Raw genomic sequence first — 24,411 nt, forward strand, 5'->3', positions numbered from 1 at the left:
TGATAGTTCAGTCTCTTGATTCTGATAAGCGCATTCGTGTCTATTGAAACCCTGCGCAAAGATATGTCCGTTCAATGTGTCGAGGCGACATCGAGGCCACACGGAGTCAATTTTCATTCAATGATAAGGAAACTCTGGGACGTGATGTGTGAACTCGCAGTTTGGAGTCGTTCTGAGGAGCAGCAGCAAGCTCACGCCCATCTCTAGCATGTGTTTTACTTTGACTCCGCAGCCTCGATCCTCAGCCTCAATCCGTGCTGTGCTCAGCCCCCAACTCCTCGCAACCCTAGTGATTTCAGCTGAGCTGCTGCGCTCCTGCGTATTTTCCCCCTTGTGCTGACGCTTCCTCAAGTGACATCGAGAGTATTTTGTATTGTTACATCCTCTTCTTTCTTGTAGCCTCTGCCATCCGGCCTTCTACTCTCTGAGTCCGCCTCGAATCCGCTCTGCCTCCCACTCAGCCTCACGCTACCCCGCAATCTTTGTGAGATATCACCACTCCCCTTCGCCTCGACGAGCGCAGGGAATTGAACGTCGGGCATTGTTTTATTAGTCGGCACGGCCTCCTTGCAGTGTGGGATTATCCTGTTGCTGTCTCGAAGCGCCTGGAGCCCACCGCCACGCGACTCGCAATACAAGAGGAAGAAAGTTTCCAAGGCGCTGCCCGACCAACCGCCATCATGAGCTGTGAGTCTCCGTTGGAGCCTTTCTTTTAGAGGACTTCTTTGTTGTACACGCTGCCTCCTAATAAATTGCCCTGCGTAACCCGCATTGCGTCTGTCAAAACGCGGTTTCCCTTCGATCTGCAGGTCGGTTATGCGACTTCACATGCTAATGCTTCGCAAATTAGTGAACGCCATGTTGAACAAGCTCCAAGGGCAACCCGATAGCTACGAGAAGAAGTCACAATATCGTCTTGGAAAGACACTAGGAGCAGGGACGTACGGCATCGTGCGAGAGGCAGAATGCGGTGGAGACAAAGTCGCTGTCAAGATCATCCTGAAGAAGAGCGTTAAGGGCAATGAACAAATGGTCTATGATGAGTTGAAGATGCTACAGACACTCAGCCACCCGCATATTGTCAAGTTCGTGGACTGGTTTGAATCAAGGGTATGTCTTGTACGATCCCGGTTGAGCTTTGCCGATATTGATTGATATTCAGGACAAGTTCTACATTGTCACCCAGCTAGCCACAGGGGGCGAGCTCTTTGATCGGATCTGCGATAAGGGAAAATTTACCGAGAAAGATGCCTCGCAAACGATCAAACAGGTGCTGGAGGCAGTCGATTATCTGCACGGAAAGAATATTGTTCACCGAGGTAAGAACCGTGTCGTGATACAGCCTTGGAATTAATGCTAATTGTTCCAGATCTCAAACCGGAGAATCTTCTGTATTTGACCAGAGACCCTAGTTCTCAGCTGGTACTTGCCGACTTTGGAATTGCGAAAACGCTCGATAGCCCTGGCGCTGTTTTGACCTCGATGGCTGGCTCATTCGGCTACGCCGCGCCCGAGGTCATGTTGAAACAGGGTCATGGCAAGGCAGTCGATATGTGGTCTCTGGGTGTCATCACATACACCCTTCTTTGCGGATACTCGCCTTTCAGATCCGAAAATCTGGCTGATTTGGTGGAGGAATGCAAGAGTGGCCGTATCATTTTCCATGAGAGATATTGGAAAGATGTCAGCAAAGACGCTAAGGACTTCATTATGAGTCTCCTCCAACCCGACCCGACAAGACGTTCCAACAGCTCAGAAGCACTCAAACACATCTGGTTGACCGGTGAGACTGCTTCGGAGCACGATCTGTTGCCAGAAATCAGATCGTACTTGGCGAAGATGAAGTTGAAGCGTGGCATCGAGCTGGTTAAACTCGCCAATCGCATCGACGCACTCAAGATACAAGAGGAAGAGCCTGCCGACAGCTCCGACGCAAACGACATCCCGGCGAACGCTCAGAATGCTGCTGGCTTGGCGGTAAAGAACCAAACCAGAGGCGTGTCGCCAGGCCGTGGCCTATCTACCAACGAAGCCCCCGAGAAGAGGACTTTGAGCAAGGCGGCCAAGAGTGCCATCTTCAAAGAAGTGGTGCTGGCCAAGGTCAGAGAGATGAAAGACAAGGAGAAGACCGACAAGTTGGTTGCCGAGGTCACGAAAGAACACGAACGTAGGAAGAGCTTTACCGGCCAAAGATGAGATGATGGTTGAATTCAAATTGACACTTTGATTGGAACTGGAAAGGCGTGATTCGAAAGGCCGAACGCTTGACGACAAAAATGGAAAGACTGAAACCATTGATTGGGTGCTCCGGTACCTACCGCTGACGCGGATTACGATACCCTAAGTGAAGATGGGAAACGGGAATGCCGGCGACGCTGATTGTGTGTGTATGTGCGTGTGCTCTCTTGAGCTTGAATATTCTTCTGCAGGCATGGGTAGCTAAGCTCTCTTTGAATTCGTATCTCGCTTCGTTTCAGGGAATCAAGGGATTACTGCTTCAACTTGTGACGAGAAAGGGGCAATATATCATTATTTCATAAAAGACATCCATCATGACCGGCTGCGGCGGCCTTGTCGTCGTCTTGGTTAAGATGATGATGATGACGATAGTGTCTTTCAGCGATCTAAACCAGACTTTCATCTTCCGTTGCGGAAGTAGTTCGATTCTCTCTCTCTCTCTCTCTCTCTCTGTGTGTGTGCGTGTGTGTGTGCGTGTGTGGGTGCGTGTGTGTGCGTGTGTGTTGACCACGGTGGCCCCCGGAGGGCGATTCTCAGATTTTGGGCTCGCTGCGTGGCCCAGCTGGAAGAACGGTAAAATCTGCCAGGACACCCAGATGATCAGTCACCCAGCCTTGGTCCATGTCCTCTTCCTGGACCAGGCCGTCTCGTACGTGCTGTTCGTCGGCCGTCACGCCGGCGCCCACGCGCTCGAACCTTGTGCACTCTACGGCACCGCAAAAGTAAACCTTGTCCATGCGGCTGCAGCCGAACATGTTGCGCAGCTTCGTCGGGGCTTGTTGGCCCCAGGTGTACCCGTCGTCCGAGTCCTCCTGGCCGCCGAGCGCGAGGTAGGCGTCCTGCAGGTCGTTGTCGGAGTGCAGGGTCTTGTCGAAGGGCTGGATGGCGTTGAGGTCGCCGGCCAGGACGGACGCCGCGACGCCCGGGTCGTGCATGTGCCGCGCGGCCGTGGCGACTTGCAGAGGTCGCTTCGGCGGGTCCGCGACGAGCGACTCCAGGTGCGTGTTGCAGATGCGGACCGTCCGTCCCTGGATGTCGAGGTCGACGAAGAGGCCGTCGCGCTCCATCGCCGTGGCTTCGTAGTGGACCCTGAACACGGCCGTCACGGGGAGCGCCTTGGGGCTGAGGATCACGGTGCCGTAGTGTCCCGACTCCCAGTGCGTGTTGGCGACGTCGGTCATGTGGTAGCCCGAGCGGACCCAGGCCTGGGCCTGGATGAGAGAGAGGTCGGATTCGAGCATCTCTTGAAGGAGGATGACGGTGGGGTTGGAGGTTTGCGTCGTCAGAGACTGCAGATGGTTCAGTGCCGCGGCCATGCGCTCGTCAGGGTAGGGGAGCATGAAGTCGATGTTCCAGGACACGAGAGTGAAGGTGTTTGGTGTCGATGGGCTGTCCGAGGGCCGCGACGGAGCTGGAGTGACCGCGTCCCATGAAGATGTCGAAGGGGAGAAGGTGTAGTATGGCTGACTGTGACGCTCTTCACGCTTCCACGGGTGTGACGGTTTCTTCTTGGACTCGATTAGTTCAATCATGCGTTTTAGCTTGGGGTCCATGCTGGCCAGACTGGGGGGGTGTTTCTGGAGGCTGAGGGTGACGGTGGTGTGTAGATGTGCGGTTGAAGGAGGACGACGACGGCGCCTTCTTGCGGAAAATGAAAGACGTGGGCTGTACAGAGGGGTATATAAGGGTGTCTTCGACAGGGAAATCCTCCTTTTTGTTGTCTGGGATGGTGTCAGCAGGGCCGGCATACCGTGGGCGCGTCCCCAGGCTGACCTTTGTATGGAGTAAATAACCCTGAGTCCCTCGTAGCGAGCGTCGTTGGCAAGTCTAAAGTTCCATATTCGACCGACCGACCGAGGTTCGATATGATTGGACAGTGGCCCAGACACGCCAGACAGTTTTGCCAATTGCGTTTTGTGCAACGGTTCATCGCCTACGACATCATCCACCAGTTTGAGTGCCACGGGAAGACAATGTGTCATATCGATATGCGGTGAACTGCGAATGCTGTCCAAGCCGATGATGGTAATGTGGAATCTGAACCGCCTACTACGGGAACTTCTGTTGCATGGCCTGTGTCCGACATGTCCGACACTTCCGGTCAGCTTCCTCCGGGCGCGACTAAACGGCCTAGACCAGTAATATCATGCCTTATTTGCAGGTAAGTCCGATATCCAGGTGATAGAAAATGGTTCACACGGCCTAACCTGTCGTCGCAGGAGGAAGAAGCTCAAATGCGACCGGCTCCGACCTTGCCAGCAATGCATCAAGGTTGGTCGCCCAACCGGGTGTATCTACCAGCCTGGACAGGAACCTGAGCCCAATGTCGCATATCTACAAGGGCATCCCAGTAAGCGACAGAGATTCGAAGCATCCTTTGTGGATATTACGAATGGCAACCTAGCAATCGCTCCTCGTCCTCCTCAGACGCCCACAGGAGGCGTGATAGAGGACTTACTTGCACGCGTCGCGAGGATCGAGAAGGCCGTCTTCCCACAAGAAGGTCACTCAGATGCCATTCAGCCTCCCGCCACACCGACCAGGGCCAAGATCAAAGACGATGACCTCGACCAGAAAATCTATACGCCAGCAGTAACAACCAATTTGAGTTTCCAGGTAAGTTTGGGCAGCAGCGTCTTTCCTCTAGTACCGTCATTGACCACGACAGTTTCCCGATGCATGTCGATTCATTATGGACTTACCAAACAACCCTACCATGGCGAGCCTTCGGACAAATCTGCGAACTGTGCACTTGGCTGTGGAGAGGAACAACCATAAAATGTTACTTGGCCAAGATTCCAAGGCCACTGGCTACCAAGAAGTTCTTCAGCTCCCTCCTCTTCATATTTGCGAGAGACTGGCCACCCTCTACTTCGACAATATGGAGCATTGCTTCAGGGTTCTGCACGCCCCTACGTTCATGCGACAACTCAGGACCCTCTTCACCGACGGCGCTGGCGAACAAGCTTGCGGCCTGGGCTTTGTCCCACAACTTGTTGGCGTGTTACTAGTCGGAGCGAGTGTCGGCACCCACGAAGAATGCGAAATCGCGGCCTCTACTTCAATGCTCCGTCCTATGCGCGTTCTCAAGTTCATGCAGGACTTTCTCGATAAGGTGCAGCCGCGACAACAATATCTCCTACCAGTCTTGCAGGTCAAGATGTTGAAGCTTGTCTGTCACTGGAGCTCTCTGGGACGTCTCGATGATCTGATACGTTTGAACGGGGAGATCCTTCGCGACGGTCTAATCATGCTGTTGAACGAGGATCCTTCAAGGCGACCTGGGATCAGTGTGTTCGAAGGCGAACTCCGGCGGCGACTCTGGATGACCATCGTCGAAATCGACCTCATGTTATGTATCCTGTGCAGGATACCGTGTATGGTGCCGCCGTACACTTCGAATCCTCCGCGGAACATCAACGATGACGAGATATACGAAGGCATCGAAGTCTTGCCGGAATCCAGACCCATAGAAGAGTGGACAGACGGGCTATGTCAGCACATGCTCTCAAAGTCGTTCCCGCTACGCCTCAGGGCCTGCAAACAGATGGACAGCACGAGCCACATATCGTTCAACGATCTCCGCGTCTTCACCCAAGACCTTGAGAAAATCTTACAGGAACTGCCATCTCCCTTGCGCTTCACTTACCAAGGCGACCAAGCGAGCAAGACGCCCCCGCGTCTGCTGGCGCGGATGGAGTTGGACTTTAGCATTCGTCGCCCCTTGATGCATCTCTACACATGCTTCGTGGCCAGCTCGAACGCCGCTGACATCTCCCAAGAATGGACCGATGGCTTTTTACAATCTTGTTTGATGATTACGACTTTCCAAGAGTAAGATTCCTTTTTATTTCTATTTTTCTTCCGAATCTCTGTGCCAGAGCTTTTTTGGACTCTATCAAACCCCAGCGGTTAGACTTACTGATCACTTTTTTCTTCTTAGCCTGTTCGACCCACGGTATTCGGAAATCGACGTGCCCCGGCCCGAGGGATACTGGGACTTCTTCCACAACCTCTACCGCAACGAGCTGGTCCAAGCCATCCTCGGCCTCTGTCTCGGAATTAAAGGGCTAGGCACTGCGACCTCCTGCGACGACCCTGCCGTGCAAGGCACGACGCCGTCTACGACGACGCCCGGAGACGGCTCCCAGTCGCGGTACCCGGGGTACACGAGATCCAACCTGATCTCCTCGGTCGTAGACACCTTGGAGCCCCTGAAGCTTCGCATATCCCACCCGGGCGCCAACTTCAAGGACATGGCTTACTTTACCATCGTCCTGACGTCCCTCTTGCCCGAGAATCCAGGCGAACCGAAGCAGGCGAGCATTCAGAGGTCGCTGCAGGGCTTGGTGCGGGAGTGTCTCGATCAGTTGCGGAAGGACAACGTGCCGATACCGTTGCTGGAAAATCATACTTCTCGACCGCACGACGTCGTGGGCAACCCGTCTCAGGACGCGGGTCATTCCTATGACTCGGTCTGGTGTGGCTTTCCGGCCGTCGACCTCTTCGAGCCCCCCGAGATACCTAATATGCTTGGCCATGATGATAAATAAATCGTGACAGCGCCACAAACTCGTGAGCACCATGTCGAATGAAAGGCAGCAGCGTACTCGCGGCTTGGTGCAAAAGAACATTGGGCCTGCGTTTGGGCTTTCAAGAAACGTAGGAATGAGGAAGGCGGAAAATCCCAAAATCAAAAATCGTAGAGACTGGACGTATATATAGGCTTAGCCGCGTCAGCATCTCTTGAAGAAGAAAACATTGAATTTGGGAAGATTCCCCATCTATATGCTCATCATGCCTTTTGTCAGACCTTGGTTTTTCTCTTTCTCTTTCCATGCTATGATGGTAACCCACGCCGCTCAAATACGTGAAATCTAAAGTATAAACGCCAAACATCGAACAGAGTCTGAAATGCATTTTGCTGCCCTTTTTTGGGAAATGGCCCATTTGTGGCTCGGGAACAAAGCTCTTGCTTGCTGATAGGTGAAGGCAGAATTCGGCAATTGTTATAGTCCCATGCGCCTTGTATCCGTTTTCCATAATGCACCAAGACATTCTCGCGTCCAAAAAGTCATGGTCTCAACTCGACGACGTCTTCGGACGAGTGAAGCTTGAGCGTCTGAGCAGGCCAATGCCCCATTTTAGTATGCTTGATGATAAGATGCCTGCGCTGGTTTGGGAAGAGTTGTGAGAAGCCTTTCGAGATGTCGCCTTCTAGTTAGGGCCCAAAGGTTGGTAGAACATGCCCTGTTTCTGACTGGCGGAATATAACCTGAGCAGCCCTAAAGTCACTGACTGAATAAGGGAGAAGAGGACCCCACCCGGGTAAGAAAGGCAGAGAAGCAAGGAGGCCATGCCTCAGGGCGTTTTGGTCGTTCATTTAACTATGTCTGGTGTGGATCGTTTGACGAGACCTTTGTGCGAACAGAGTCAAACGTGAAGGCCAGAAGGCAAGAATGTGACTCACGCCTAGCCGAAATAGCGTCTCAGGGCCTCATAGATGCTGAAGATTATCGCAGAGCTAGGAGCAGCGCGGAAGACAGTGATGCCACAACCACGATAAAAACCAGCGAGGCCTTGCTCATGCCACAGAGCCCTTCCGGTAGCCGCGAATGTCATCCGTTTGATACCCACACCCTCGGTAGAACTGGTTTGCATTCGCGACTTGATCGTGTCGGCAGGGTAAAAAACAAAGTTGTATGACATTCCCGCGGCGGCCCCAGCGACCATCTGTTGCCAGACCTTGACATCTGCAATTTGAGTAATTGAAGTGTCGTATTTTCGAAACATCATCTTGACGCCTTCGTACGAACCAAACCAAGCGGCTGAACCGCCGGTTTCACGGATCAGTGTGCCCAGTTGTCCGTGCCAGAAACCCAAGATTCCTTGACTCCGAAACACTGCCCGGATCAATTCCATCGGTCCTGGGGGTCTTGTTGTCGTGTAGCCCAAGTCTGCGGCCAGATGAGAGGGAGCGATGGGTACTTGCATCTTGCACTTGATCAGTTCGATCGGTGTCAGGAGAAGAGAGGTGAACGCTCCTGAGGCCGCGCCGCAGCCGAGTAAGGCGGGGAAAGGAAGTTCAACTTTGCCATTATGTTGATCTCGTTGTGCTCGAAGTGTTGGAGACGCCGCAACCACGATATCTTGGGCGATCCTGTAGCTGAAGAACAGAGAGGAGGTCTCAATAGCCGCTCCTAGTAGGGGAGCACTGATTCCTCGATACAAGGACACAAGAGGACCCTCTGGACTCTTGAACGCAGCAGAAAATGCATCAAGAGGGCCCCGCAGTCGAGTGCCTCCATGATGTTCTGACTGCGACTGAAGTCGGACCTTGACAGTATCAAAAGGATATTCCACAAACTTTCCCAGTACTCCTGCTGTCGACCCAAAGGCAATGTCCTTCAATGCTTCTATTCCCTGGCTTGGTGGTACAGTGAGCTCAGGTTGAGAGAGAAAGGCTTCACCCTTCTCGAGGCCGGTCACAGGTGGGAGGTCATCTTTGAAAGCGGCCATCCAGACCACCTAGACCAGCAGAGGTCAAAGTTATGCGGAAAAAGTGACTGGTAGGAGGTAGGCTATCGTGGTAGCATTGCTGTGAGCCTGTCGAGGGGGTCCCTCTTCTCAATAAGGAGGCGTGCGTCGTCTTGAAGAGCGGTGTCGCAGTTTGAGTCTAAAGTGGACTTTGTGTCACCGACAATGAGAATTTCAGGATCTTATCAGATCCTCCTAAACCTGTGAATGGCTCAAAATGATCCGCCAGCGCATCTTAGACTGCATGAGAAACAAAATTTGCACCCGATATCGCGCGATTTTTCGTCATTATGTTCATCGAGGGGTCAGACTTTGCCTGCAAACGGGAAAGGGTGGAAAAATCCAAGTTGACCCAGCGCCGACTGGTGCGAAGCTAAGATTAGACAAGATTAGATTAGATGACGTCGAAAATTAGAATCACCAACGCAGGATGGTCTCCATTTTCACAACTCAAGCGCAGTTGGACTTTGAACTGCTGCAAGTTTTCAAACAATAGGGGCAAAAAACAATGTCGGTTGAAACACTATCTAGCAAGTCCCGGACTGCACTAAGTGAGGCATCCTCGACGACGGCGACGACGCAGAAACATGGGATGCGAGTAAACGGTACGGCCTGTCGGCAAACGAGAATTGGCAGTTTTTTTAATTTGTGATTACAGGAAAGAATTGGCACGCTCCAAAGAAAGCATTTCGTCCGACCGCGGGCCAGACATCTTATGCCCAGCGAAAAGAGCAAGAACAACTCAAACAAGCGATCAAGGCTCGAGAACGGGAGCTGAAGGAGGAAAAGGAACAGGAGCGAAACCGAAGGATACAAGCCATCAAAGACCGCAGAAACGCCAAGGCAGAAAAGGAGCGTTATGAGAAGATGGCGGAGAAAATGCACAAAAAGGTTGTTGAAAGAAGGAAACGAAGAGAGAAGAGAAACAAACTGCTGAAAAGCTGAAACAACTGGCGATGAAGTTCGAATATCCCACTCCAGCAATATAACCCTGCTTGTCATTTCAAAGCCGCTGGCGACAAGGGGCCTTTACTCCTCGCGGCTGTCGGCTTTCTTCTTCTGACCCAAACGAACAATTGCCTCGACACGAAAGACACCAAACAAACTACCAGGAAGCGAATTCTTCCAACCCTCAACCCTCAGGACAAAGCCGATGAAAGATCCAGCGTGCCGCATTATTGTGGACGTTGAAGTCACATTGTCGGGGCAATGGATCAATACAGCAGCTCGACACCGATTAAATACCACGGCAGAGCAATCAATTCAAGGTGTGATCATAGGAAGAGGAAAGTCCATTGATTGATGTAACCAGGATTCCGAAGGATTTTATGAAGCTGATGCTCGAATACCACCGCCCCGAGCATGAACGCGGGCGGTTCGACATAAGGGGGTTGTAGCAAAGGTGTAAGGAGTTTCAGGGCTCTGCCAAAGGGATATCGACAATAACGTTGCCCATCTTTAGTTTGAGTTTAGAAAAGCCAATGACGGGTGGCTCCAGGCCATCGAGCTTATGAAGCTGCTCTCGAGCCTGCTTCTCGGGTTGATGTAGAGACCATGCGATGCTAATATGAAATGCATCAGTCATATCAGACCTCTCCAATTTCTCTCTCAAGCCGTCCTCGTCCACCCGTTTTCTTTGATGGGCATACAGCTCAGTAAGCCCGAGACGTCGAGCTGCTGCATTACACGCAGACAAGAGCTTGTTCAATTCGTCGTTGGGAGGCCTACTAAGCTTGAGCACCAAGAAGTACCTACTTCCATCATGGTTGGCAACCCAAGCCAGTCCCGTCACGCAAACAGTAAAATTGCCTACTCGTCGTTGGCGCACTTCCGAGCAGACCCTTTCTTCGAACGGGCCCTTTTCCTCCGTTCTGAGTACCAGAGGAGCTGATAAGCTGATATGTAAAGGTTGCAAAGCTCCCAGCTCGGATCGCAGAAAGCTATGTATGCTTTTGCCAACGTCATTGAGCGGTTTTGCATGCTCAATCACGTCGTCGAGGATGACCAGCTCTTCTTTCGAGGGATGCCACTCAAGGTAGACGTGTGTCGGCCAATTACCTACCGCGTGAGGTACCTGCCGTGTACGGCCAGCATGCAGAGTAGGATCATCGCTTGCAGCAGTTCTCACGTTTGTCGCATACAGTGAATGAAACGAAGCAGGTAGCGGCGGAGGTCTTCTGGCGTCCTTGTCATCACTGCCAGAGGCTCTACGCTTCCTCTGTCCTCGATTGTCCTCAGGGCAGGGTTCATCACTTTCAGAAGGCGATTCTGAATAGTCCACCAGCATGTTTGTCAAGTTCAGGACAACGTGATCATTGTACCTGCCAAGAGGATTCGACACCTGTGCCCTGGAATTGGGAAGGAAATCGGTGGTCGGAACGGGTGATCAGCAGTGGGTAAGGTCTCGAGTAACGTAATCACAGACCCTTGATTGCTTGTGGTCAGGAAGCCCACGGAAAGCTGGTGACGAAGACAATGGAGAGAGTGTCTCAGTTGGCCTTGGATATGTGGCACTCTCCCGCTATGTTGTGGCTTTTCCCACCCGCAAAGCGACGCCGTGTGTTTCACAGATCACGCATTAGATGCTAGCGGGACGCATGGGCCTCAGAAAGCGGACGCTTTTAGGCAAGGCATAAGCACCAATATTTATGTACAGGGATAAGATCGCGATAGAGTCGAGTAAAGAGAAGACCGGAACTCTTCCAGCTTTTCGCGTCGGGCAAGCGTCGCTCGTATTGCTGTCCCAAGATGGAGTGGAATTGTGCGCGTACATGACGTCGCCAATCCTTATCCTGCTGTACCTAACTAGCGACTGACCCCGGCTCGCTAGGCGCCTATTCTTACCCACTATGACATTGTAATCCCGCCCGGGTGTCCTGGTTTGTACCTGTACCACTGGAGGTACTCGCAGACGTGCAGCTGCACACCCTCTCGGTGCATTATCGATTCTTTATTCGCACTTCTACTCAAAAGCCCATTCCGCGTACATCGCCCTTCCTCTATCTCAGTGCTATTGAACTACATCGTCTATCAGTCAAGCATCTGAAATACATTCCACGTCCTAACAATCCCCAGATTTCGGGACAAAGATGGGATCCTCCGAAGACAAAGAATGGGTACGTTGTTTGTCCAGCCCGAGGCTGCTCGATGTTGCAAAAGGCTGACGATGTATTCTTCCAGGCCTCGAAATATCTCCTCGACCCTCTCAATGCGCCCGAGCCTTCTCAAGAGGACGGTCCTGGTAATGCATTCCGTGGCGGTCCGTCCGCGCCGCCCAAAGCGACCCCTCCAAACAGAGCGTACTCAGGACGGCGATTGTCAAAGAACAACCCATTCCACAAGAGCTCCAAGTCCGATGTTGGCACAACAGAAGTAAAGCGCAGTATCTCCCTCCACAGCAACGGCACTGTTCCCAAGACTCCCTCTTCTCCGCCAACTGCCTATCCTTCTCCGCCACCATCCGCAAATAGTCCAAATGCAGCTTTCTCGCCGGGTTCTCCTCGATCGCCTAGCTACAGACAAGAAGCGCTCGGAGAACACAGACCCGGTCGTAGAAGGGGCAGCTCGTTGACTGAACGCTACCCTGGCGACATGTCACATCGACCATTGGACACTCTGACTAAAGAGAAGCATGTCGCGGACCGCTCTCGCCATGTTACCAGAAAACACCATATCCAGCCAGACACTATTGATAGTTTAGACCACAGTGGTGGCACTGCATGGCATCATGGTGGGCCGTATGATGCTACCTTGTTCGCCAGAAACAACTCTTCCAATTCCCCTCTGGCTGCCCTAGCAGATTCGAATGCCGAAGCCCTCAGAGCAACACCCAAAGAACGGGTCATCGACAGTGTGTTTCGCCATCGTCCCTTAGACGGGGTAGCTACATATGCGCCGGGAGACACTGACCGAATGGGCAATGTGTACAACTATGAGGAGGGTGACAACATGATGATCGAAAGTGGGCCAGAAGGAGGTGCTTATAAGCGCTGGCCAGGGATTCAGTACCTACCTGAGGATATCAAGGGCAAGGGCGAACCAAGCTACAGCATCGAGAAAGCGCTCAAAGAGCACCGTATCCACGATAACAGTGTCGGCTCTGATGGCATCGAGATGGAGACAAAGAGCCGTCATCGGAGTTCGTCTGGAGCGGCGCCTCGCAGCAATTGGGATGATGGTGAAGGTCAGATTGGTCGAAGTGGAAGTTTCAAACGACTGAGTGGGGGTCTCAAGAAGAGGTTTGGGAGTATCAAGAAGAAGTCTACTGAATGAACACCATTATATGTCTGCCGTGGTGAGATAATGATTGGATATCCTGGTGGGCGTCTCTTTGGTTAATTGCTCACTAGTTGGCTGTGGGCTTTGTATATTCAAACAACAGGCGCCCTAGACTCCTACGGGAATATAGCCGGTACAGTTTGTATCCTCAATTTCTGGATGTGGTTTTCTTCGTCTCCCAGGGTCTCTTGGTCCAGCCGGGCTCCGAAGATCAGACTTCCCATCCGCTAAGCGGCCATGTTATTTTACAAGTATCACCAGGATGTTGCTAGTCTATTTGCTCCTATCTTAGGTGCGCCCCTTTGGTCCTAGAAGGAGACGAGCATCCAAGAAGGCCGTTTCGATACTGGCCTACAAGGGGCTACAATTTCGAGTTGTCAGCATCAAGCTGTTGTACAAGTGTTTCTTCGAGAGGCACAAACACGTTCCACGCTGGAACGGGATTCCACTCAAGAAGTACTTTCCCATGACCTCTGATAATGTCAATTCTGTCTGAGATTGAAGTCATCCCAGGAACGTGCAGGCTCCTGCGAACCAGGCGATTGCTTCTGACCGTCCAACCCTTCGGCTCCGGATCGAAAATTTGTTGTCATGAATTCTGAGCGCTGCCAAAGTCCTCTTTCGCATCCGGACGATCCCAACTTCGCTTCTCCAGGTCTCGCACCTGTTTCTCGAGCCGCTGCACTTTAGCCAGGTTCTCTCTTTTCGCGGCTTCTTGCAGTTCGAAGGTGTTCTTCAGCTCCTTGACCATGAAAGGCTCCATCGGGCTTTTTTTGCCGAGCCTGTAGTCGTACACCACGGATTCCTCCAGACACCGTGCTGCAGGGCGCTGGCGATTTTCGGAGAGAATCAGCACATCCAGTATCAATGAAGTGGTCTTCTCGTCTGGACACGTCCGGAGTTTGTGATATACAGAAATCCTGTCGGGCCACGTCATGGGAAACTTGAAGTCCACAGTGATGCTCTTGAGGATCAGTCCAATACCGCGGTTCGTCAACATGTCTTCCCACTTTTGCCGGTGCACAGGATCAACGTATTTCGCAAAGTTGCGCATTGTGTTACATCTTCCGCTCTCCGCGTATCGAACATACATCACGTTGTTTACATGGCCCATCGAGTCCTGCTCGCCCCATACAATGTTTTGTCTATGCAGACCGGCTCTTTTTGGATCAGTCAGGTATCCCTCACTGCCAGCGACAAGCTCACGCCAGTCACGGCCCAGGACGCGCAAGATCCTGCCAGCCTCATCGACAAGGCTCTCTGGCATGCCAAAGGTAATGCATTTTCCTATGCGGGCCTTTGTATCCGACAGCCAGCGCGGTGAGATTGCTGACCCGTTTGCCTCGGGGACGGACGCTCGAGAGGAGTATTGTCGTGCTCGGAAGGCACTGTGATTTGCGGAGAGCACCGTCCATGAGGCACGCTGGACGGCGCGTGGAAGCGTCATGTTAACGATACATTAACGCAGCGTCGCGAACGAAGTTACGGACGAGATCAACATCTATACCAATTTGAAGAAAAACGGCTTCAGCATGTCATCCCGGCGGGTCGGTTGAAGCTCGGCATCGAAAGGCCACCGGACTCGACGAGGCTGAGACAGCCTGGTGAAATTCCTATGAAGCTAAGGTACAGAGTATGAACTCAACGGCTTGCTCGCTCACAACCAAGGAACTACTTCGTTGCGGACGGCAAGCGTCTGCCATCACTGAAGCGGGGAGAGGCTCGTTCAAAGGTACAGTACGTACCAAGGGTATCTTCTGGCAAGACGCGGGACTAACAATGCCATCCGCCATCCGCCGAGATACAAGCACCAGTGACGAAGCTCGCTTTATCACTGAGCAAGTAGACAACCGTGTCAGCAATTTCCGATGGCTGAGCCAACCTACCCAACGCTGTGGACGAAAAGTCCTCTTTCGACTCGGAACCTTCGATGCTCATTGACTGTTTCATCAATGGGGTTTCTGTGAAGCCCCTGCTTCTGATCAGCACATGCTTCGCATCTGTCTCGAGAAGGATTCGGACTTACGGTGCAATGCAATTCACCCTGACGCCTCTTTTTCCCACCTCCTTCGCAACGCATCGAGTCAGGCCCAACACCGCATGTTTGCTTGCGGTGTAGGCACTGGTTCCTTCCCTCCCTTCCAAACTGAGTCCGCTTCCGGCGTTGACTATGCTGCCATACTTTCGACCATCCTTGCCTATATACTTCAACTGTGCTCTAAGACAGTTTTTCATTCCATTGACATTGACTCCAAAGACAAAGTCCCACTCCTCGTCATCCATTGTCTCAATGGTGCCGATATTGTGGTCTCTTGGTATCGTTCCAGCCATGTTCGCTGCACCATCGAGCGCACCGAATCTGTCCACAGTGTCACTGATCCAGCTGTCCACATCTTGTCTTGAGCGGACGTCGACCTTCTTCAGTAATATTCTATCCTCAGTCTTGCCAGGCCACTGAATGCCGGGAGCTTCTTTTGCAAGATCCTGCAGAAGTGTGTCGGCTATGCGTATGTCGGCTATCGACACGTTCGCACCTTGACGCAGAAGAGATTTGGTGACCGCAAGGCCGATCCCACTTGCGCCCCCGGAGATTGCATATGTCCTGCCGCTGAAAAAGCTGTCCATGATGGAACTTCAGGTATGTACACTGGAGCGGTCTGGTAAAGCTGGTAAGTGATAGTATCTGGTCACGGGAGAGCAGTGAGCGGACTTGAACAATGAGTTTGTTGGGTCTTGAATTTCTCGAGCGCTGGGAGAATTGAGGAGTCTTTATATCAAGTGTAACATCGACCAGTCTTCCTGCATTATCCTCGTTACAGGAAACCCAACTATTGGCCGATCGGCAGAGTGAACACTCCTGGTATGGTGGCCGAAGCAACTCAGAAGGCTGTCTTCTGTGGTTGGTGCCAGCGTAAACTCTTGTCAAACCCAAAATGGAGACCCTACCGAGGGCTTGTGGGATACAGAAGGATATGGTGTCTATGAGGTCGAGGGTCAGCAATAGCCCACCACCGGGGTTTGCCCCCTGACGACGCCCGTACCCCTCAAATACTCGCGGTACAGGTCCCATTGCCGTGCGCGTCGAGGCGCATAATGCCGCTGTGGCGGGTAAAGTTGCTTTAAAGTGGTGCTGGCGGAGTGTCACCGGGGCTGCCATTGTCTGAGTCACTTTTCCTGGGGTTGCGGACCACTAGCTAGACTACCTCGGGGAGATAGGAATATGCACAGAGGAAAATGTAGTCCAGGTACAGGTTTTATCCGTTGTATTGGAGGAAGACGGACCTTAGTCGGCACATTGCACATTAAAGACCACTCAACGCGCCTGGACAAAGACTTGGATTCCATGGGAAGAAGATTTGTGGTGATGGTATCGAATAATCCGGGGTGTCGGACCAGTGGCGCGATAAGCTTTGGCGGCCTAAAGTTGGAAACATCGATATCCACTGCAACTTTGCTCGACTCTTTCCTTTGGTACTCGGTATTTTTGCTGCAATGAGGTTCCTTTCCACTCTAGAGCCATGACCTTCTAAAGAACCCCGGCAACCCGATTACGAGTCAGTTCTTGGTCTGTAAATGGAGCCTTCGGCGAGATCGCGCTTCGAATCTGACCTCCAGGCTCTTCTCGAGGAGGCGTCATTAGCTGGCACACGGAATCGCCGCCAACTTTCCTGCACGCCTTGCAGACAACGGAAGTAGGTGATCATATAACCAATGTCGGTGTTCGCCTACTTATTTGCGTGTAGATTGAAATGTAACCGAGGGAGGCCTTGTGAAAATTGCGTCAAGAAAAACGCACTGCAAGCCTGTGTGTACCCAGACTTTGCGAGACGTGGTCAGAACAAGCCTGTCAAGGTCAAAGAGCGCATCAACCGCCTGGAGTCGGCCTTACTCGAGCTCAGTGAAAGGGGCGATGCCTCCCTTGGCTCGAAAAACGGCCATTGCACCCAAACTGCTTATCCCGAGCAAAGCGAGGCGGGACAACGACCTTCGACCGACACCCGGGCTGACACGGTCGTGAGCGGATCGACAACAAAATGGGATTCGATCCTAGACGATGTGAGAAATGCTTGATATCATGACAGACTGCTCTCTTGCTAAAGCGTGGTAGATCTCGGAGATCAAGGACTATTTCGAAGAAAACAACGAGTTTCTCAAACGCGATATTGACAAGCTTCAGATTGCGATGCCCTCACCAAAGGTCTGGGATATTATATATGGAGTCAGGCATCACCAGAGTCTAGAGGCCTTGCTCTCATGTCTCCCAGAACGACCTCAGGTCGACAGGATGGTGGCCAAGTACTTTGAGATGCTGGCATTTTTCAGACGTGAGTATTATCTGGCAATGCGATTGCTCTTAAAATGTCTGACTCTTCTAGCCGTGGTCCATCCAAAGCAGTTTCAGCGAGAAGTACATCATTTAGAACTGCACAACCGCGATGTGATGCTGACGTCTATCTCAGTACAATAAATTCTGGAAGGATCCTGCGGCCGTTTCCATCTCGTGGCTAGGGCTTCTTTTTGCCATGCTTCAGCTAACTGCGCAAGTCTCCGGCCAGCTTTCCAACGATGCTTCAAACCTGGTACTCGAGCCAGATGCGATGGCCGCCACGTTTAGACATTGCGCACTGCAATGCCTCACCTTGGATGACTATGCCAAGGGTGATATCCATCTTCTGCAAGGTATGCTCACCCACCTTGAATCTGAATACTTTCAATCACTGGACCCTCAAGCGAACTTCTATATTCTCACCGGTACTATTGTCCGGGTTGCCCTCATGCTTAAACTTCATCGAGATCCACGTCACTTCAGCAATCTATCGCCATTTCAAGCCGAAATGCGGCGGCGTCTGTGGCTAAATATTGTCCATGGTGACATACTATTGTCCTTCCAAATGGGCTTACCCTCGATGATACCTTACGGACAAGCAGACACTACTCTACCAAGAAATCTTCGAGAAGATGACTTTGACGAGGATACCAAAGTTCTCCCTGACAGTCGCCCTTTCGACAATACGACCAATATGGCATTCTACCTTGCAAAGGCTCCCGTGATCAAGACTTTTGGCCATATTGCTTCGCACCTACAGGATGTGCACTCCTCACCCGAGGCAGTTCAAGCTCTGGATGCTCAGCTGCGACAAGCGCGGGCCAACGTGCCTGCCTACTATCAGATGCGGCCCATTTCAGACTCGCTGATTGACCCGGCTTTTACCCTGATGTGCCGGTTCGGCATAGATCAGATCTGCTTGACTGGATTCTGTATTCTGCATCGAAAAGGTCTGGTGGCTGCTAGATTCGATGCAGAATTCAAACCTTCCCGACAGGCATGCGTCGAGGCTGCCATGGCAATGCTCGAATACCAGCATGTCCGGCACGAGGAAAGCAAGCCAGGAGGACGCTTGTCTGGCCTGGGGTCCACAATGTTGTCCTTTACCAAGAACGATTGGCTCTTAGCTGCAATGCTGATATGTCTGGACATCCATCTTTCTGCGACCAACCCGACCAACGTCTCAGATGATGTTTCAATATGGGGCCGCGATCGTCGTGAAGAGATGCTCAAGGCGCTTGAAAGGTCTTATTATATTTGGCGCGAGTATAGTGAAGAGTCTGTGGAGGCGCTCAAGGCCAGTGAAGCACTCGCTGCCATGCTTGCCAAAATCCGGCCAGAGTTTGGGATCTCGACCAGATACGGATCAACAAGGACAACAACCTCCCTCAATGGTCAATCTGACTTGGATCCGACTTCGGCCGCCCCTTGTACTACGCAGAGTGATGGTGGCAAGTTGGGGCCTGAGTTTCAAGTACCTGATCTGTTCTCTGAGGAGCCCGGGAATATTGATTGGGTATGCTGCCAGCAGGTGGAGAGTCTTGACTCGAAGCTAACATATTACGCAGGACGAGTTAGATCGCTTCTTCATCAGTACTGGTGCGATGTCATCGACCGTTTACAATCAGGAATCCCAGACAGAGGACTGGCTGAATGGCGACCTATGGGCTTCAGGCCAGGGCTATTGACTCTACTGGGCTCTGCACGCTCACAACACTGAATCGTCTTTGTGATAAGGGAGCGCAGCGTCGAGTAATGGTGTTATGGACTATTCTGAAAGCGACTCCAGATTCTACAAGCCGTATCAGCCTCGGACGCTACAATGAGCACTTGATAGGCCGAGGCCTGATTAGGATTAGGCAAGAAATGGATACCAAACGGGAATGAAACGGAGCTCGAAGCATTCACGTCAGATCAAATGACGACAAACGCTGAATCTCATTCACGGTATACCACTGATGGCACTGACCTGGGACGAACAGCGACAGTCCCAAAGGGAGTTGTCTTCAACCTTTGAGGAGAGCGGAAATTCAAATGAAATTCAAGGACGGACGCCAGCGAACTCGATTCACATATTTGGACTGTGGAACTCCCGTATTCCCCGGAATCTGGCTGCGGTCTTGAGTTCACCTGCGCAAGCTACATTCTCTGTTCATAATTATCGTCCGCCAACATATAAAGACAGAACATAGAGCTCACGGTACTTCGGTCCAGGCTCGACACATGGTACGGGCATACCTTACGAGTTATGTTCGGCGCCTTTCTCAATTCTCCGTGAGAAGCAGCTACTCAATTCGTATTTCGAAAACATTCACAATTCCGTCATGGCTCTTCTTCCTTTCTGCCATTTACCTCCTGTCTCGGCTACACACGGCTCAACAAGGCACACCGAAATCACGGCGCCGCCGATCTCCCCATCACGGCTTTGAGTTCTTCATGTCACGCCGAGGAGGGATCTTGGATGAGTCACTTGCTTGGGCCTGATCAGCTGTAGGTGCCCATATAGACGTCGGGGCCTGAGGAAAGCTTCCTCCCATCTCGTCACCCACACAGATCATTGACAACAACAGGAACGTCCGGGGTTTCTTCGGAACAGAATGAATACGTCCACCACTATCATCACCATCTTGCAAGCCCGAGAGACTTGATGATGATGCGGTGTATTACCGATCTGAGTTCCTGAGTTAACATTGTCGACCTCGAGCACTCTGGCAAATAGCCGGAAGACTTCTACCGAGCAAGTAAGTGTAAGAAACCCGGCCATGAACTGTGCAAAAGGGAAAGGTTCGTTTGCTGTGAGCATTACCATTGCGCGTCGTCACTTGACTGTTGCGAGTCCTTGTCTAGTCGGTTGGTGAGCTGGGCTTATTTGAACTGGACTTTGCTGACAGCAGTGTTGGGTCGGTACACCACTCAACATATCACTCTTTATGAAGCGACCATATACGCCCGTTCACGAGCTGTTATCTTTGCCCGGTGACTTGGTCGTGTGAACGCCTTGGCTGAAATATTCAAGCTTGCTGCATCGGCTTTCCGATCAACCCGTCAATATCCTTGTGGTGTTGAAATGAACATTCGCCGATGGTGACCCCTCTGCCCTTGTACGGCACTACAAACACCGCCTGATCATCGGGAGAGGCTTCACTGGCGGATATGTAAGTAGACAACGGATAGGGTATATAAAGTTGTCTACGTCAAGACAGTCCAACCAATCTGTAAACGCCCACACTCTGGACTGGCTGGCCTCTCTCTACCTGCAGCCTCAGCATCGTGTCACGATTGCGTTCGACAGTGTAGCGATCACCTGCGCACTTTTGACCACCATCCCGAAGACGCGGAGATTGATGGATGTCCCCCATCTCCTGAACCCGAAGCAGTTGCATGCAGCACGTAATCATGGGCATGATCACCGGCAACATCATCACCGCCTCAAAGTCCAACAGCAGCGGAAGCACCAGTTATTTGATAACGGCGCCACCGTAAACCCTTCCCAGATGTACAACCCAGCTCGAGAGGAGTTGCCGTCATATCAAGCTCCAGACAGCAGTAATCACACATGGCCAAACAACACCATCACCGAGACCAACCCATGTACAACGTCATCGTCATCGTCGTCGTCATCATCATCCACCTTCTTCACCATCGGCACCGAGGCCAACGTCTGCACGAGCAGTGCAGCCATCCAACATGACCAGCAGGGGGACGAGGCGCGTGAACTTGGGCGTTTCTTCATTCAGAGCGTCGAATACGCACGCGGCCACTTCTTCGTGACGGCCAAACCCGAAGAGATCTCCCACCCTGATCCACCAAGCATCAAACGGCCGACTTACCCAGAGATGCGTCAACACTCGCTCAGGCATTTTTCGCCATGTATCTTCTTCGTCCAGTACCCCTGCAGGAGCAAATGCCGCAGTCTCGGCATCTGCGTGCACTATCAGTTTGTGATCCCGTGCGGCAAATGTCCCGACGGCTTGATCTGTTCAGAATGCATCCAGAGCACGAGTCCACAGGAAGTAAGTTTCTCTCACTCTCTCACCCGCGTCCTTCTGACATAAAGGACCCACGCAGGCCATAATGGCAACACGTAAGTGTCCATTGCATCAAGACCCGAACCAGCCGAATCCCATCAGCAGCCGCATGGAAGATTTCCTGGCGACAGAAGCACAGAAGGCGGCCTGTGACGAGATCCTGCTGCGATCGAGGAATAGGCAGTGGGAAGACACAACAGATATCCCCGTTCCGCCGGTGCACAGTGATTTTGTACCAGATCGAGATCGTTACAGTAGGGAAAGAACGCCCCGGAACCTGGACGACGTAAAAATGCTGGACGGCAGTTTCGGAGGGACTGAAGCAGGAGAAGCAGGTGTCGGAACGAACAGCGGTCTTGGTCCGCTAGACCAGACACAACCGTTTCAACCTGACCCTTGTGGGACTAACACGTTCGACGAGAGTTTCTCGTTAGATCTGTTCGGAGGCCCCTTGGGGATGCAGTCGTGGCCGTGAGGATGGTTGCAGACAGGCATTGATTGTGGCCTCACAAGTACGAGGGTGGCTGGGATTCTGTTGAAGGGCCGTCGAGGGTGAGATGGTGACATGTACATGAGAAACGAAAAATCGGAAAGCCCTAGACAATGCAAATGTGGGATTAAGCGTCCCTACCTACCTACCTACCTACCTCCCTGCCTACGTGACAACATGTGGGAGATGAACCTTGCTCTGACTGGGTCGTACAACGAATTGTTACAAGACCCATGATGACGCCAAACGGTGAACGACTGATGGCCGCCATATCAGTAGTATCATTCCAGATCCAAGATTCTGCTGAAACAAGAAACTTTCTTCCTGGGTTAGTTCAGGTGCTGGCATGTCAAAGTCCTAGGGGCGTGTGAGCATTGAGCAACTCAGGAGTACTGAGTAAGTGGGCACCTGTTCGTGGCCGTCAGTAATCGAAAAATGGTTTATCCAGGTGATTGAACAATGATGAAATTGATCTCTACTGTGCTCGTACTCGGCACTCGGCGGTTGATGGTTGTATAGGTGGTTTGCTCTAGTGCCTAGGTGGGTGTGTGTGTGTGTGTGTGTTCGTGTGTCACTACGCAAGCCATGATTGTAGGTGAATCAACCATTATCCTGATTGAGAGCTTGGGCCTAGTGGCCTCACCAACTCAGGTCCCTATTTATTATTTAGCCTCACTAACTAGCCTGCTCTGAGTTGAGGTATTGTGCAATGGTAAGCCCAGCACGACACCCGAGAGATAACGTAGGTAGGTATAGTACGATAGGCTCTTTTCCCTCCAAGACCGACAAAACCTACAGCACAGGACAGGACACTTTTTATTGGTACAGTTCTCCGAACCGGGTCTCCCATGACTTTTGTAGGTATTGTACCTAGGTTAATAATAAGGATGAACGCCTCTGCCGTAGGTGGCGTTTTTTGGTTGAACCCTTTTCCTTTCGGTCGATATGACAGGTCAGGGTTTTTACTTCAGTTTTAGTTCAGTTTTTTGGTTTTTGAAGTTAACCTACTGTAGGTATCGTCTTTTACTCCGTACGAGTAGTATTTACGTAGTTTCTCTTCCCCAATACCTGTTCTCGTATGTACTACGGTGCCACCGACGCGGCAGTGGTACAGTAGGTGTACTACTGCGTATCCACACCGTCGTTCCAGGTTTTCTCTTGATTAGTACCTATTGTAGGTATTGTAGGTACAGTAGATACGGATAGCCACATACTGTTACGGAGTGGCTACCACAGTGAACCGGCTAACTTACGTCTGGCCACTAACCTCGGGTATGTATCCAGGTACTCTACGCATGTATTGTTTGTATCTACATACTAATCTATACAGCACGGTGTGAGTAGGGAGTAGTAATACTCATTACTTCGTACTGCACACCGACAGAACCGGACGAAAGCACAAGCTAGCTTACTACTGTACATATGTAGTGAGGTGGTTCCTGGAGACTTTGCCGTGGTGAGTAAAGTACACGTGCTCACTCACCTCAATTGCGTTCATCAAAGTTCATCTTATTATGTACTGTACTTCCCAGCTTTACTTGTACGTTCTGGGTAACGGACCAGCTTGACCGTTTCTGACCGACCATTTTATGCATCGGTACAAGTAGGACGTTGCATGCATATAGCGCACTATATACTACATACACAATACACGCATAGTATGTAGGTACAGAGTAGGTAGCTTTCGACTCGGTTATCATTATCCCATGTATGATGATGCCATCGTTGTGTTTTTTGTGTCCAACATTGATTGATTCGATGGCTTTTGTGCTCTCTCTCTCTCTCTCTCTCTCTCTCTCTCTGTCTCTCTCTTCTCTCGCGCCGCCCCTGACCTTGGGTACTCGTCCTTTCCCGTCGGGCCATTCCCTCCCTCCCTCCCCTTCCCCTCTCCCCCTCAATTCATCCAAAAAAACCCCCCAAACCAACTTTTTTGAAACAAATGACATGGATCGTGGGATGTTGGCTACGTAACCACCTCCCCTCCCCTCGCCCCCCCACCCTTCTCTCTCTCCCTAACCTTGACATAACCCTACTGCCCTACTGTAACCCTACACACCTATTGTGCAAACCTAGCCTGACCTCGGGGTCCCTGCGCCTCTTCCCACCTCAGACCCTGCATCACACAGACTTCCACAATTTCTCCTCCCGCCTCCTTCTCTTGGCTTGTTTGTTGACATCTGTGACGCCCCCTCCCCCACCACCGACGCAATGCGATATTGCAAATGACATCATCGGGCGCCACATCGTCCTCCTGCACATCCCTTGTACTCACGTGACGACGATCTCTTCTTCTTTCTTCTTCTTCACCACAACCCAAACCCCGAGTTCCCCCTCTCCGTCTCCGGCTCCTGCTCCGTCGTTTGGGTTCAAGTTGGGTTTTGTAATTAAATTTTATGATTAACGTTATTATTATTATTACTACTACTACTACTACTACTACTACTACTACTACTACTACTACTACTACTACTACTACTACTACTACTACTACTACTACTACTACTACTACTACT

At 51.6% G+C, this 24,411-nt stretch overlaps 11 protein-coding genes across 11 annotated transcripts; 6 read left to right on the plus strand and 5 right to left on the minus strand.

The window, feature by feature from the left end:
- Positions 1 to 858: 858 nt before the first annotated feature.
- Positions 859 to 2,196, plus strand: PV08_00750 (calcium/calmodulin-dependent protein kinase; the record flags this gene model as incomplete). Its single annotated transcript, XM_016375115.1, has 3 exons — positions 859 to 1,110; positions 1,163 to 1,319; positions 1,370 to 2,196. The coding sequence occupies 3 exons, from the start codon at positions 859 to 861 to the stop codon at positions 2,194 to 2,196; spliced, it is 1,236 nt and encodes a 411-aa protein (XP_016240391.1).
- Positions 2,197 to 2,771: 575 nt separating this feature from the next.
- Positions 2,772 to 3,791, minus strand: PV08_00751 (uncharacterized protein; the record flags this gene model as incomplete). The annotated part of the gene is made up of 1 exon (XM_016375116.1): positions 2,772 to 3,791. One exon carries the CDS (start codon positions 3,789 to 3,791, stop codon positions 2,772 to 2,774), a length of 1,020 nt encoding a protein of 339 aa, XP_016240392.1.
- A 531-nt stretch (positions 3,792 to 4,322) lies between these two features.
- Positions 4,323 to 6,791, plus strand: PV08_00752 (uncharacterized protein; the record flags this gene model as incomplete). The annotated part of the gene is made up of 4 exons (XM_016375117.1): positions 4,323 to 4,399; positions 4,458 to 4,854; positions 4,907 to 6,072; positions 6,182 to 6,791. 4 exons carry the CDS (start codon positions 4,323 to 4,325, stop codon positions 6,789 to 6,791), a joined length of 2,250 nt encoding a protein of 749 aa, XP_016240393.1.
- A 919-nt stretch (positions 6,792 to 7,710) lies between these two features.
- PV08_00753 (uncharacterized protein) lies at positions 7,711 to 8,757 on the minus strand (the record flags this gene model as incomplete). The annotated part of the gene is made up of 1 exon (XM_016375118.1): positions 7,711 to 8,757. One exon carries the CDS (start codon positions 8,755 to 8,757, stop codon positions 7,711 to 7,713), a length of 1,047 nt encoding a protein of 348 aa, XP_016240394.1.
- A 526-nt stretch (positions 8,758 to 9,283) lies between these two features.
- PV08_00754 (uncharacterized protein) lies at positions 9,284 to 9,720 on the plus strand (the record flags this gene model as incomplete). The annotated part of the gene is made up of 2 exons (XM_016375119.1): positions 9,284 to 9,380; positions 9,434 to 9,720. 2 exons carry the CDS (start codon positions 9,284 to 9,286, stop codon positions 9,718 to 9,720), a joined length of 384 nt encoding a protein of 127 aa, XP_016240395.1.
- A 469-nt stretch (positions 9,721 to 10,189) lies between these two features.
- Positions 10,190 to 11,062, minus strand: PV08_00755 (uncharacterized protein; the record flags this gene model as incomplete). Its single annotated transcript, XM_016375120.1, has 1 exon — positions 10,190 to 11,062. One exon carries the CDS (start codon positions 11,060 to 11,062, stop codon positions 10,190 to 10,192), a length of 873 nt encoding a protein of 290 aa, XP_016240396.1.
- An 802-nt stretch (positions 11,063 to 11,864) lies between these two features.
- PV08_00756 (uncharacterized protein) lies at positions 11,865 to 13,047 on the plus strand (the record flags this gene model as incomplete). The annotated part of the gene is made up of 2 exons (XM_016375121.1): positions 11,865 to 11,891; positions 11,956 to 13,047. 2 exons carry the CDS (start codon positions 11,865 to 11,867, stop codon positions 13,045 to 13,047), a joined length of 1,119 nt encoding a protein of 372 aa, XP_016240397.1.
- Positions 13,048 to 13,642: 595 nt separating this feature from the next.
- On the minus strand, positions 13,643 to 14,500 carry PV08_00757 (uncharacterized protein; the record flags this gene model as incomplete). Its single annotated transcript, XM_016375122.1, has 1 exon — positions 13,643 to 14,500. One exon carries the CDS (start codon positions 14,498 to 14,500, stop codon positions 13,643 to 13,645), a length of 858 nt encoding a protein of 285 aa, XP_016240398.1.
- Positions 14,501 to 14,826: 326 nt separating this feature from the next.
- PV08_00758 (uncharacterized protein) lies at positions 14,827 to 15,678 on the minus strand (the record flags this gene model as incomplete). The annotated part of the gene is made up of 2 exons (XM_016375123.1): positions 14,827 to 15,025; positions 15,080 to 15,678. 2 exons carry the CDS (start codon positions 15,676 to 15,678, stop codon positions 14,827 to 14,829), a joined length of 798 nt encoding a protein of 265 aa, XP_016240399.1.
- A 948-nt stretch (positions 15,679 to 16,626) lies between these two features.
- On the plus strand, positions 16,627 to 19,068 carry PV08_00759 (uncharacterized protein; the record flags this gene model as incomplete). Its single annotated transcript, XM_016375124.1, has 6 exons — positions 16,627 to 16,745; positions 16,797 to 17,109; positions 17,162 to 17,378; positions 17,430 to 17,461; positions 17,514 to 18,896; positions 18,949 to 19,068. 6 exons carry the CDS (start codon positions 16,627 to 16,629, stop codon positions 19,066 to 19,068), a joined length of 2,184 nt encoding a protein of 727 aa, XP_016240400.1.
- Positions 19,069 to 20,874: 1,806 nt separating this feature from the next.
- On the plus strand, positions 20,875 to 21,883 carry PV08_00760 (uncharacterized protein; the record flags this gene model as incomplete). Its single annotated transcript, XM_016375125.1, has 2 exons — positions 20,875 to 21,393; positions 21,449 to 21,883. The coding sequence occupies 2 exons, from the start codon at positions 20,875 to 20,877 to the stop codon at positions 21,881 to 21,883; spliced, it is 954 nt and encodes a 317-aa protein (XP_016240401.1).
- Between the last annotated feature and the right edge of the window lie 2,528 nt (positions 21,884 to 24,411).

Source organism: Exophiala spinifera (genome assembly GCF_000836115.1).
Source record: "Exophiala spinifera strain CBS 89968 unplaced genomic scaffold supercont1.1, whole genome shotgun sequence".
NCBI lineage: Eukaryota > Fungi > Ascomycota > Eurotiomycetes > Chaetothyriales > Herpotrichiellaceae > Exophiala > Exophiala spinifera.